At 33.5% G+C, this 13,169-nt stretch overlaps 1 protein-coding gene across 1 annotated transcript; it reads right to left on the bottom strand.

Annotated features, from left to right (window-relative positions):
* Positions 1-5,803: 5,803 nt before the first annotated feature.
* On the bottom strand, positions 5,804-12,237 carry LOC138184771 (uncharacterized). The gene is made up of 18 exons (XM_069123059.1): positions 12,090-12,237; positions 11,803-11,957; positions 11,328-11,489; positions 11,068-11,151; positions 10,553-10,761; positions 9,254-10,459; positions 8,873-8,977; positions 8,645-8,786; positions 8,467-8,572; positions 8,307-8,397; positions 8,038-8,214; positions 7,722-7,819; positions 7,499-7,557; positions 7,329-7,380; positions 7,171-7,238; positions 6,971-7,107; positions 6,421-6,588; positions 5,804-6,075 (listed from the first exon to the last, which is right to left on the bottom strand). Exons 1-18 carry the CDS (start codon positions 12,218-12,220, stop codon positions 5,896-5,898), a joined length of 3,330 nt encoding a protein of 1,109 aa, XP_068979160.1. The 5' UTR covers positions 12,221-12,237; the 3' UTR covers positions 5,804-5,895.
* Positions 12,238-13,169: the final 932 nt, after the last annotated feature.

Genomic DNA, 13,169 nt, shown 5'->3' with positions numbered 1-13,169 from the left:
ATTGATTACGAAATACGATGGGTCGAATATTTCAGGAACGTTTTTGTTAAACATCTCTTGCTCTGAATGTACTACCCGTGGTCATTCGCTTAATTTCGCAAGCAATAAGTAGCCTTCGATACCGAATGTCATGGGTTTGATGTAGACCAATTTTTACATGGCGTAATATACTTTCCTCGTACTTTCGATTTCGCAATCCTTTAATACGCGTTGCCATAACGTGGTCCATTAACGCCCGCGTACGCTTCACCGTTACTCTTTTTTTACCGCACCGTGCTGATGAGCGGATAGTTAACGGAAGATCAGGTTTATTGCAAAGATGAAATTAATCGTGACGAACGTAACAACAGAAGAACAATCTTAACAATCGACAAATATGGTTGGCTAAAAGTTTAATCGCTCGTCGTTTAGAGATTCGTTCTTCAAATTTCACTTGAGATCATTGTTAGATGCTAAATTACATTCTTTTTCGATAAAATTAATTTTGGTCCTAACTTTGATGTGTCAGTCACAACGTAAAGTTAATACACGGTTACATCGATGTTCTACAAGCTTTTTCTTCGCGATGAACAGGTTTGTCGAGACCTTTACTATCTGACATTTTTCACGAAGGAATAGATTCGGGTTAGGTTTTTCACGTTGGACGAAAAAAAAAAGAAACGTGTACCATCTATGTGCACGAGACGATACCGAAAGATTCTATAAAAAGTTAGATCGCGTAATTCATGTAGGGAGGACTTGAAAAGGAGAGATGGCAATTAAACCTATTATGTCTCATGCAGTTAAGGCAACAACATGCTTTCTGCCAGCGAGACTTTCTCATACGTTTTTACGAAGCGCACGTCATTGAAACACGAAGGGTTTAAGAACATCGCTGCTTAAGATGCACATACGTGAATCCTGATCGACTGGAATTCATGCATCTTAACTATATCCTTTAGCATGTTGTTATGGACACACGGATGGAAGGGACGAAGATAATAAATCGATAGCGATCAAATTATACAAATCGCTTTTCATCGTTGCATAAACGTGAGCCCATTCAAACAGTATACTTGCAAATTTATCATTTCCTCGGTGTAAATTTTATCTTACATTTAACAGAAACGAAATTTGGAGAAATCAAAGATAGAAGTTTGTATCTCATACAGACTAATTAAATACGTTTATCAAATATATCGATCTTTAAATACCAACGAACGTTGTGTTAATCATCAGAAACAGTTTAACGATTCGCTGTTGCGGTTCGGTCAATTCGATCAGGACGCATTAATACCGGCAGGTAATTAAACGCGACTGCTTCGATTATCCCGAAAAATGTCGCGTTGGTACGTTAGTAGGGCACGCAGACACACGGATTCAACTGTCCAACGTGTACACACGCTCGTATCCTGGATGCAGAAAGTTTGTGCAATCAGTGAACTCGTGCTGAATACAGGTGGTGGTAACGTGGGATGTTGGTTAAGATAGGGATACATTATGCAAGATTGCGTCACAGGTTTATTGTATCAGCACCTCATCGTATACGAGTGAGATAGCGCGGCGGGTACCTAGGATTTTTACGATCGGAGATTTATGGTGTTCGCGAATCCTGAAATTCGTCTTAATCGGTCTAGAACAGTTTCGATTGTATCGCGCCGTGTCCGTTTTATTATACATCGGCCACGGTTTCGCGGCGGCGGCACGTTGCGAGACTCGAGGAATCTTCTTCGTGCATAAATCGCATCGCGCAACGCGGTGCCACGGACTGCTCAGATTTAATAAATGATCAGAGGCGAACTGTTCTATGCTTGATAAAGCGGACGCTACGCTGGCATTGATGTATCGCTCGAAATTTCCTTCTAGTTCGATAGGCAAGCTAAGTGGACTATGGAGGCGTCTATCTTCGCAGCGAAGTGGATCAATTTTTGAAGAGGATAGGAGAATATCGCAAACACTTTGAGGAACAGCTCGGTATTCAATCGCCATCGAGTTAATTGTTACCGAGCCAATTCGACGGACATATTCGTCTTCCGTGTACAATGTCATAGATTGTATCTTACTAACGTCAAAAGATAACTTGTTCTATTTTTATTAAGGAGGTAAAAAATATCCGTATTGGCATGCATCGTTTCTCCTTCTAATTTTACGTTAAACATCTTCTTAGAACGGTACGTATGTTCTCTGTTTGTTAAAACGAGCGAAGAATTAAAATATAAAAATTCCAGGATGCAGACTTAATATTATGGACACGTTGCACGTGGTAAAGAAAGAGAAAGAAGAAGATTAATGCTTATCGTGATCGAAGAAAAAAAAGGATAAACGAGCAAGGATAAATGAAGTCACGAACGGCTAAATTAACTCGAGGAACTTGCTTGATAGTTTTTCCGATGATTATCTCTGGACAGCGGCGCGTCAACGGGGAAACATAGCAAATTAGTTTCGGAGATAACTGTTACGTAAAGCGATTGCTCCGACTTGCGTACGCGTGCAACTTTTGCGCTTTTATGAGATCCGATTGTTCTTTCGCGACCTTCTTACGCGAACCTCAAACGTTTTATCCTTCGTGTTTATTAAATCACGTCCTAGTCTACGATTTTCTCCGCACACGCGATTTCTGTAATCGTGCCTATCTTTTGAACGGTTTATGATTTTCCTACTTTTAAACTCGCCGCGATGAATCTCCTCGCGAGAAGTATTTATTTCATCGCGTTTTCATCTTCTGACGGATCTAAAATTTTCACTCATAATTTTCAATCTTCGTATCTACTTTGTACGTGGATAGAGTACAACGATTATACTGCAACGATTAATCGTTGAAAACAACTTGCCGTTGAGAAATTAAAACAAACGTGATAATTGGATAATTTTTATTGTTTCAGATATTTGTGAATGAGAAATAGAGAAATTCGGAGAAGAGGTGAAAGATAAAAGCAGGAACGCGGAAGACCGAAGAAACGAAAAGAAACAGAGAACAAAGGATGGGAAATGATGTAAAGAGTAGAATAGTAAAACGATAGAAATAAGAGAAGAGGAGAGTCTGCGATGTGTGAAGATGAGAAGAGACAGGTATGAAAGTAGTTTAACAGGAACACAAATGTTTTTCATGTTGCCATGTAGAACGCGGTACTTCTCTTTCGTCCTTGAAAGGCGTACTTTGCTTATGGCGATTCAATAAAAGATCGATAATCGCTAAGTTGTAGTCGAATTGCGAAATAGGAGAAAAAGCAGAAAATTTAAAAGAGGGGAAGAAATGGTTAAAACGTGAAAGAATAGAAAAGTAGATGGGTTTAAATTCCTTCGAAGGAAATTAAGCGTGGTTAAAGTATGGTTAATAAATGCATACGATAGAGAGTTAAGGAATAAAAGACAGAGTGAAAACAGATAGAATTCAGTCTAGCCAGCAGGGACAATAGAGACGGAAAAGGAGTCAGATATAGAAAGTATATCGTACAAATCTCGATACACATACGGTGAATACTAAGAATTGATGATACAGATCACACAAATGAAATAACAAAATGAGCTTCGTAGAGTAATAAATTCAATTTTGTACCGCTGTCAGTCTTCTATTGACAGGAAGGATAAACGTTATGAAACGAAGTATGAACAACTAGTAATTTGGTTGTCAATCTTCTTGTATCGTAGTAGCCTAATCTTTCACCATTCCCATTGAATTTTTATTTTAACATCCTAATGAAGCTTCCAATAACTTCCGTTTGTACAATAACATTCACTAGCTATTTTATTTATTCCTACATCATATAGAGTACCGATAAAGTTTCGCTGGAAAAGATTGGGGCATTGCATATATTTCAATGTAACGTGTAACATTACTTAAGGGACGTTAACGCATATTAACAATATTTCTTGTAAGATACGCAGGCGCGAATAAAATTATTACCGATCTTTTCTCGCTATTGCTATTCTGCCGTTTTAGTCAAAAGATTGGGACACCTTATACATGCATATTTCGATGTACTTGTAGCTCGTAACACGGACGATTCGTGTCGTTCTCAAATAATTCAACCCCTGTTCACGTTATTTATGCAACCTCGTCGGTTACTTATGCAACAAGTAGAAAAAGAATTCATCTCGACATGACCACGACTGTTAAAAGGCCCGACCGCACGTTTGCAAATTTAGCAATTCAAAACACGTTATCAGGATATCACGATCGATCGAGCGAAAGTGATAATTTATCAGTGGATGTGCACGTTATAATGGGATGCATCCGCTCTAAACTGTGGCCATTTATTCCGATGAATCAGAGCGTGCTTTCTCTGGCTGAAGCAAATGCGATATATACCCATTCGATGCACCGGTATAATCGAGGAGTTTCACCACTTCTATTTGATCTGTGAAAGTATTGGAGGCCTGTGTCTGAAGATGAGCGCTCGTGCTACAGTTAGGTAATGTTCTTTTGCCTGATCTAATTTACTGTCCCTACATCGATCTACAACTGTCTCACCGAATTGCAACACTTGCGCTGTTAACGATGCAATGCGGTTAGGCGCTTACACTTTTGATATAACGCGGATGACTTATTGCCGGTTAACGCACCGTTATGCACCAACGGCCCTTGCGCTCTTCGCGATAACAATTTCGGTTCCTTTTTCGATAGTCTTTTATCTTTATCGAACGAGCAACATTTTTCGCGTGTTTGTTAGTATTTCAAAATAATTATTATCGCTTTTCTTTTTTTGTTGCAAAGTTGCTAACGCTTTAATTGCCGATTCTTATTCAGTAATAAAATGTTTGAACAAATACCGCACATTGCATACTGGTTAGGTATTAAAGATAATTGAGAAAAAACAGCTTGAATTCGTTTCAACGAAGGATTGACAAGAAATTTTAAATCTTAGCTGAAACGTTCAACTTTGCCTCTTTCGTTTATGGGATAAAATATCAACAGTTTCGTTATTGTTTATTATGGCCTTTATAAAATTTACTCAAAAGATATGGACGAGAAGTTAAACACTCTAGAAGTCTGTAAAAGTAATTTGAAAAAATTTATTCGCGAAAAAGACGACGAAAGGACAAAAATCTCTTTATGAATTTTTCTTTGTTTTTTCCATTGATGATCGTTATACATAAAAAATCACTCAATATTCCTTTCATATATATATCATACTAAACGAAGTAATGTTTCCAATGCAAAGGTTAATCTCTACAATCTTGCATTGAGCAACAGCTTGAACGGAGATTCTTATACTTCAAATTACGTTAACCGTCGCTAACGTGTATAAATCAGATATTATAGTTAATTTTGTCTGCGTGATCGTTCGCAGTCATTGCATTTCGCTTCTCGTAAAGCGCGCAACGTCGAAGGCTACCTTGATGCCTTAATGTAACATCTTTGTTCTTTCGTGTAATATGGAGTTCAAGGCGATATACGATAAAAAGTAATTGAGTTTTATAGAAAGGCGATGGTACAAAAAAAAAGAACGCTAAGATTAAATTCAATAGATGGACTGAAAAGTCCGTCATTGAGAGAGGACTGATTTACTAATATGGTGAATGGTAAAAAAAAAAATTATAGTCTAGGGTGTATCGTGTATTCCATTGATGTCAAAACATAGTAGATGTTTGTTACGAGTATGTTATAAAGTATATTTATAAACTAATGTTAATCTGAATTTAATATAATTAGAATTTACCGTATGAATTTTCGAAATATATAAATTATTAGCTTTTTCATATTTTTTATTTTAATATATTTAGATCGCATAATTCATAATATCGATTGAAAAGAATTTAAGTAAGATAATTACAAGGATTATTCAGAAGTAGGTAATTATGAATTAAACTCATAGTATGAAAGTAAGTTGCAAATCGTAAGCTATATTTCAGTAAAAAAAAATTACATTATAGAAACTGTAAGTGAAAATCTATCAAAGTTTCGAAAATTTCTAATTATTCCCATATGTTGCATTTGTTCTCAGGATTCATAGGACTACCTACTGGACAGTTGAAAGCTTTGGCGAAATCTTCTGAATTTGACACCGGGCCAATAACTCTTAAACGTGCCGTACTATGCACGTCATATTTGCTCTGAGATATTAATGCTTCTTTGTCTGCTGTTTCGCACCATAACTGTAAGTAAAATTTTTAATGTTTAAGTTACACACTAGGACAAATTTTACTATCTCTGTTTAAATATCACATTCATATCTAATAATTTTGAAAATAAATTAAAAAATATTATCAAAAGAGGAGGAGAAATAATCTTATTTTTCCTAAAAAATAATATGTCGTGTAGAATGTAAGAATATATCACATTCCAAAGCAGTTATTTATTCATTTTTACTAGGAATTTTAAACGTAAAAAGGCAATCCTTACTGAATTTATGTAGAAGGCTGCGTATATTTAAATTTATTAAATTAATTTTAAATTTGAAGAATTGATGTCTTAATCGAAGAAGTGTCACAAAAACTTACGTTTGCAAATGACAAGAAGAAAAGTTGGTCGTTGCTAAATTGTTCTAGTCCTGGTAGAGCAGGGTCCGCCTTTATACATTCTCGTTCCCTGCGTTTATAAGCACCGAATACAGCGTGCAGGCCCATCGAATCCGCAATATTTTCACCTGCGGTTCTGTTACCATAATTCTGAAATATTTAGAATAATTAACATTTGCCATAGACTAAGTTGTATTTTTTAGCTCGGATAATAATTCGTTCTATCTTAAATTACGGGGTATAGATGGACTTTAAATTAGGGTGAATTTATTTAATTAGCTTAAATCATTTAACGTAATAGATTAGGTGTTTACAAATTTAAAAAGTTAATCGTTTACTTTCTTTTCTGTTTAAAGCAATATCGAGTTAAAATAAAATATACTAATTTCATATAATTTCTGTCGATTATACTATTTTCGTATAAAAGTAGAGACAAAGTTAAAAAATGTTTATATAAAATCAGAAATTCTTTAAATTCCTATATAAAAATAAGTTACGATATATCTGTGAAGTTAGAATTAACGTCAAGAACCTCGATCGTGTAATTTTCTCCTTTGATGATACTATAACCATCGTATTGGTTCACGAAACATATTGCTCTCTTATCATAAGCGTCTGCCATTGCAGTTAGCCATTCCACTTGATTTCCTTCTTCGTCATAAAGATGACCTAATTTCAATTGATACATTAAGTCATTATTTGTCAAGTTGTAATATTTTCATAATAATTCACCTTGATCGTCGAATCCGTGATTTACTTCATGACCCATGACGAGACCAATAATACCGAAATTCACATACCTGAAGAATCAATTTTACATTCGATGATGATAATTATATTTATTGAATTTATATTTATTTATTATATTTATTAAAAAATTCGTTATTTACCAAGGTCGATTTTGAGCAAACAATGGATTTTGCAAATCTGCTGCCGTGATTGCTGTATTGAAAGAATATAGTCTGTTATACCATTCTTCGTATTGGATCAAGAAAAATATAATTAATCGTATCATAATTCTATAATTCTATATTTGTAAAATATGTTTTGAAATACGTACATATAGAATTATCGTTTGGTATGAAGAAAGCATTCAATTCCAGGGGATCCATCTCGTAACTACAAAGTTATACAGGTATATATATATACATAAATATACACGTAGATGTATACATGTGGATATATGCCTTGTATATCATGCATAAATATGTATGACATCGATTAACATAAATACGACATTTAAGTTACTTTTTAAAGTTAGTTATTTTAAAATGAAACCTTACCTATCGCTATCGTTATCTACCATTCGTCGTAAGTTTTTCCATCTAGAGTATCTCACATAGTTGAGGAAGTTCTCGTAGAATGAAGTACCAACTGTAAACTTTAAAAATATGAAACGCGATTTATTACCATGAAAGGTAAACTATAATATATATATACATATACATATATATATATACACAGGTTACCTTAACGAATATTAAATTTCTAATAGATTTAATTTAAAGTTACGATTAACGTAATAATTAATTTCAAGACTATAAATCCCTATTACATGCTTGAGTTACCATCATTGATTATTATTGAAAATAAAATTACCCCTCGGAAGTAGCGTTTTACTAGTGTAGAGTTTTGCAGCCAATTTGGATAGCCAACCCAGTTCTTCATGTGCACTAATTTGTCCAAAACAAAATGTTTAGTATCAGCGTCCATCCATTCCGACGCTTCGATCCGATATTCGATTTCCTTTTGTATGTCATCGATCATGTCTTTGGCCTTTGGATATTCAAAGAATGTTAATGAATATCAAACGTTGAAAATATTTTTTATCTTCGTAAGGTAAGAAAGTGTGTAATTAAAATTATTACCATTTTTGCTACGTTTTCTGGCAGATATCGTTTAACGTATTCGTATCCTGCTAGTTTACCCAGTGGCGCAATTTGCATGCACATCTCCTCTCTATGGAAATAAAAATTAAAGTAACGTGTAATTTTAACAATTTTCAACGGATCGTGTTATTATACAAACCTTGTGGAATATAACCAGTCTGCGGACCATTGTTCATACAATTCTGTTAGTTCTGATGGTCCAGCTACCATTATCTTACTAATGAAGAGCCAATGAATATAGTTAACTGCAACAAACGAAAGAATTTAATATTTTAATTCGATTAGTATGGAAATATCTTTAATATCGATCGATTTACCAAGTACTCTTTCTGGAGTTTTTGCGAGCAAGGTATGAAGTTCTTCCATATATTTGGGATACGGTACATAAACTTCTACGTCGTTATCAAGCTCCAATCCAGCCTCGGAAAATATTTTTTGTATTTTTCTTACCCAATTTATCTAGATATTCGTAAATTATATAAATTTTCATTTCAATATTCGCGAATCTTATATAAGTGGAATATAAAATAAATAAAATTTTTTACTCTGTTAGTACGTGAAATAGGACCTAAATCTTTGTAGTATTCTTGCAATTCTTTAAGCGTTATATTCTCGATGTTATTATCGTCATCCTCAGCGGCATGTACGATCTGAAATAAATAAATATCGTTATTAACAAATATTTATATTATATTCACGCAAATTCATATCTTCCCGAACATAGTTAAAAGATTAAAATCTATGTAAATAATTTGCTTTATTTATTAAATATTACATAGATACATGTATTTTTACAAGATACATGTATTTTTGCACATTATACGTATCCTATGGATTTTTGTATCTTAGAATTTCTCATGTTTGCATAAAATCTGCAGGCTAGTTACGAACTAATGTAGAATACGTAAAAACAATAGATTACTTACTTCTGTCAAATTAACGATAAATTTTACGAGATCTTCGACATCTTTCATCATTTGTTCCTCCGATATTTCAATTCCTCTTTCCTTAGAAAGTATTAAAGATACATTTAATATATGATCTCGATATTTTTGTCTTTGCTCTTCAATTTCTTCTTCATCATACTCGTAATTATTATCATAGTCATCATTATCGTCATCTTCGTCATCCTCGTCGTTATCTTCGTCGTCATCTTCGTCGCCATCTTCGTCATTCTCATCATTATCATCGTCGTCATCGTAGTTCTCTTCCTCGTTATCGTCTTCGTTAGCTTCGTCGCTATATTCGTTATATTCGTCGTTGTTATTACTTTCGTCATACGTATCTTCAGTATAGTCGGATATTTGCCTATGTTTCAAAACGTTCATCTTGTTTGCAACGTGATGTGCTGTGGCGCCTGTAATTTTCTGGTGCTTATGATTTTCACCGGCATGAACCCTTGCTTTCGTTCCAGTCCTCTGCAATTTCTTCTTCATCTTCTCTTCGTAGGTATGTTTTCCCAATGCTTTGTTCTTATTATGCATCCTTCTGCTATGCCCTAATTGCTTGGTAATCTTCCTTCTGTGTATTTTCCTCTTGCGTGATACTTCCCCTTCTTCGTTGTTCTCTTTCACCTTCTTCTTCTTGTTATTATGTTTATTGCGACTTAAGTGGTTTCGTAAATTTTTCCTTATCGTTTTATCCTTCATACTATGTTTCTTTGTGATCGACTTATTGCGTGACAAATGTCCATTATTGTTTACCTTATTGTTGATATTATATTTATTAGCCTTTAGTTTACGCAATAGTCTATGAAGTTTCCCGCTTATAATATTCCTTTTAGTTCTTTTCGTCCTTTTCTTTTTACCAATAATATTATGCATAACTTTTTTCTTATTATGCCCCTTCTTAGCGTGACCTAATTTTCTCTGGTGTTTTCTAGCAATCATTTTCTTCTTCCTCGTCTCTTCTTCTTCATCTTCTTCTACAGTATTCCAGTCGTCCTCTGATTCATTCTCTTCTTCATCTTCTTTGTCATTCTCTTCATGCTGCTTTTGTTCTGCTCTTTCCCTGCTTCCTTTTTCTTGGCTACCTTCTCCACTTTCGTTATTTTCATCGCTGCTGTCTAAATTCAATATTTTCTCGTCTGTAAGAAGCGTATATGCACCCTCCGGTAAATGAGGTAACATAATCTGAAACATCGAAAAATAATATTTATCATAGCGAATATATAAATGTTTGTCCTCGATCGTAGTAAAATAGATTTTTATGAATTATAATCGTACAATTATCGTATTGTTGCTTTCAGGCGATAGTGGGACGTAATATAAATCGTGAAATGCGTTAAATCCTAATATACGAGCAAATTGGTCATCGACTATTTGCCAGTTGTATATATCTTCATCCCACTCTCCCTCTTCCATGATAAGTGGCCATCCTCCGTGTCTCCATAGGGTTGACAATAGTGGTTCCACTCCTCTTTTTTCTATGGCATCTGTAAAACATTTATTATTGTTATTATTATTAATTTACATCCGATTTATGTCTGTTTATATAATCTTTATATATAATTATACCGATTATTGTTTCATTTCTCTATTATATTTTATTTTTCCACCCAACGAACTTGAAGAAAGAAGTTGGTTAGTTTAGCTTAGAGAAAGCTAAATATATCAATTTATAATTAAATTTTATAATAAAATTTATTGATTTAATACGATATAATGATTTATAAATAGATTATATCGATCATTACTACTATATTTCTCTTTAAATACATAATGAGACGCTGAAAACGTACCTGTATCCATACAGCTGTGATACCACTTCTTAGAAAGTCTCACCGCGTAAAGATCGTCAGATTTTGGTTTAATCGAAATTATATCTGAGAAGACGATAAAACGTTAAAGTACAGTGTCGTTTTTATAAATTTGTATTTCGCTGTGAAGCTACTATAATGTGATAATTTAGTGTAATGCTAATACTCTAGGCATAAAGCGAAAGCTACTATCGGTAAAATAAATCAATATTTAAGCGCATGTATAACATGGACACACTAACTTTCAGATTGTTGCTTGACTTTCTCGGCTACCATATCCCATAAGCTCCAGGAGGTCTTATTTTCAGGAAGAGGATTGATTTTCGACCAGTTGCCACAAGCGTACTCATAAAAATCGTCACATGGGTCTACGGACACGTCCATACTGCCCTTGATCAATTGTGCTGTGTCGCGAAGGCAAAAAATTTGGCAATTAATCGTTTTCAAACTTACAAGCGATATATAAATTATTATTCGCTTCACATAAAATAGAAATTAGAAGATAATAAGCATAAAATTACGAAATTTTATTTTACAATTGACGATTGAAAAAATGATCGATTATTGTATTTATTAAAGAGGCATTCAAATCAAGATTGCAGAGAACTAAAAATCTTTTTTGTTCCTGCTTTATATGATAAAAATATTTTTTAATAGAAATTTTATAAAGGCTACGTTTCATTTTCAAATTTTATTTCTCATATATCTATTACTTACCAATCAGCTTGCATTCTTCGGTCTTACATACTTCACGTTCATCTTTCTTCGTTTCAACAGCAGCCTTAGATTCAAACAAACGTTGTAAACTGCGAGGATATTTCAGTAGATCATCGAGTTTTAGACCGGCGTTTATAACGACGCACAGGGACACTCTGGAAGCATTTGCAAAATTAATATAATAAATTACTATACCATTAAATTGAACTAATTATTATATGATTATAGTCAATGATTATAGTCAAAGTTACTTAATCAAAGAATTTTCAATGTAAATTCTTACTTACAGTATCAGTAGACGTAACATTTTAACGATGTGATCGAAGCCAAACTTGAAAGTTAGGCTTTCGATGTGACATCCGGCCTTCCTCTTTTTACAATAGGCGAGAAAAACGGCTGTCGTGAATTTTATACTCATAGAGGAGAGGAAATACAACCAAGAAGCTATTTCTATTCTAACCTGATAAAAAATTGTATTGTGATAAAATATTTTCTGATAAATATTGCAACAATTATGTAAATCTGCATCCTCTGCCCTTGCGATTTTGCAGATAAAATATCTTAATACAACATCCAGGAACTTCATTCATCCTGATGTTCCATTCATTTCCTTTCAGTATGGATGATTATGTATTTTAACTAGAGTCCTTGACGCTTTGATAATTTCAATTAAATGCATTCCATACAAGTAGGTGTATGTAGAAATCTCTTCACTTAAAATATATGAAATCTATAACAAAAGAAATTATTACTTATTTATGTTGATCTTACACGCTTAACTTGTTATTCTTGAGATATACATACATGTGTTATCGTTTGAATAGAAAATTGATTGGTTTTTGTAGCAAAAAGATGAATGTAAAGATGAATGTAAATTAAATTTTCACCTTTGTACGATAAGGAAGAAGGTACTTATGAAAAAGGAAGAAAATATTTATAAATCTTGAAATGTCTCGATTATAGAATGTTTTATTTGTCAATGAGCTTTCTGCTCATTCTGCTATACATAAGCATTCCCATTTATAGATTCTCAAATAACAATATGTATTACTTATGCTATGATAATGGAAACTTATTGATAACCATTTATAAAAATTACGGAAGATGCTGCATTAACTTATGATTATTATCAAATTCTTGAGATGCCTTAGCGTAATTGCCTTAATTCCCTTAACAAAATACATTTTGTAGGAAACGTTATCCAAACTGAACAAAATGAGGCATAGTTCATGTAATTTATGTATTTTATCTTTTAATATGATAATAGTTCTTTCATTTAAAACAATTTCTCTACTATTTGATCGTTATTTATGAATTTTTATTAATACCATAAATTTTAAGCACGCTAAGAATGCAGTGAGAATAGG

Source organism: Bombus flavifrons, chromosome 11 (assembly GCF_040668555.2).
Source record: "Bombus flavifrons isolate JBK064 chromosome 11, iyBomFlav1_principal, whole genome shotgun sequence".
Taxonomy (NCBI): domain Eukaryota; kingdom Metazoa; phylum Arthropoda; class Insecta; order Hymenoptera; family Apidae; genus Bombus; species Bombus flavifrons.
Note: the sequence above shows the minus strand (reverse complement) of the source record. Positions and strands in the feature narration are given on the sequence as shown.

Coding starts and splice junctions, on each gene's coding strand:
- LOC138184771 (XM_069123059.1), bottom strand. CDS start 12,220: ATGAGTATAAAATTCACGACAGCCGTTTTTCTCGCCTATTGTAAAAAG. Junction 7,108..7,170: donor TCACGGATTCGACGATCAAG/GTGAATTATTAT, acceptor AATTGAAATTAG/GTCATCTTTATGACGAAGAA. Junction 6,589..6,970: donor GAGAAAATTACACGATCGAG/GTTCTTGACGTT, acceptor TAAATATTTCAG/AATTATGGTAACAGAACCGC.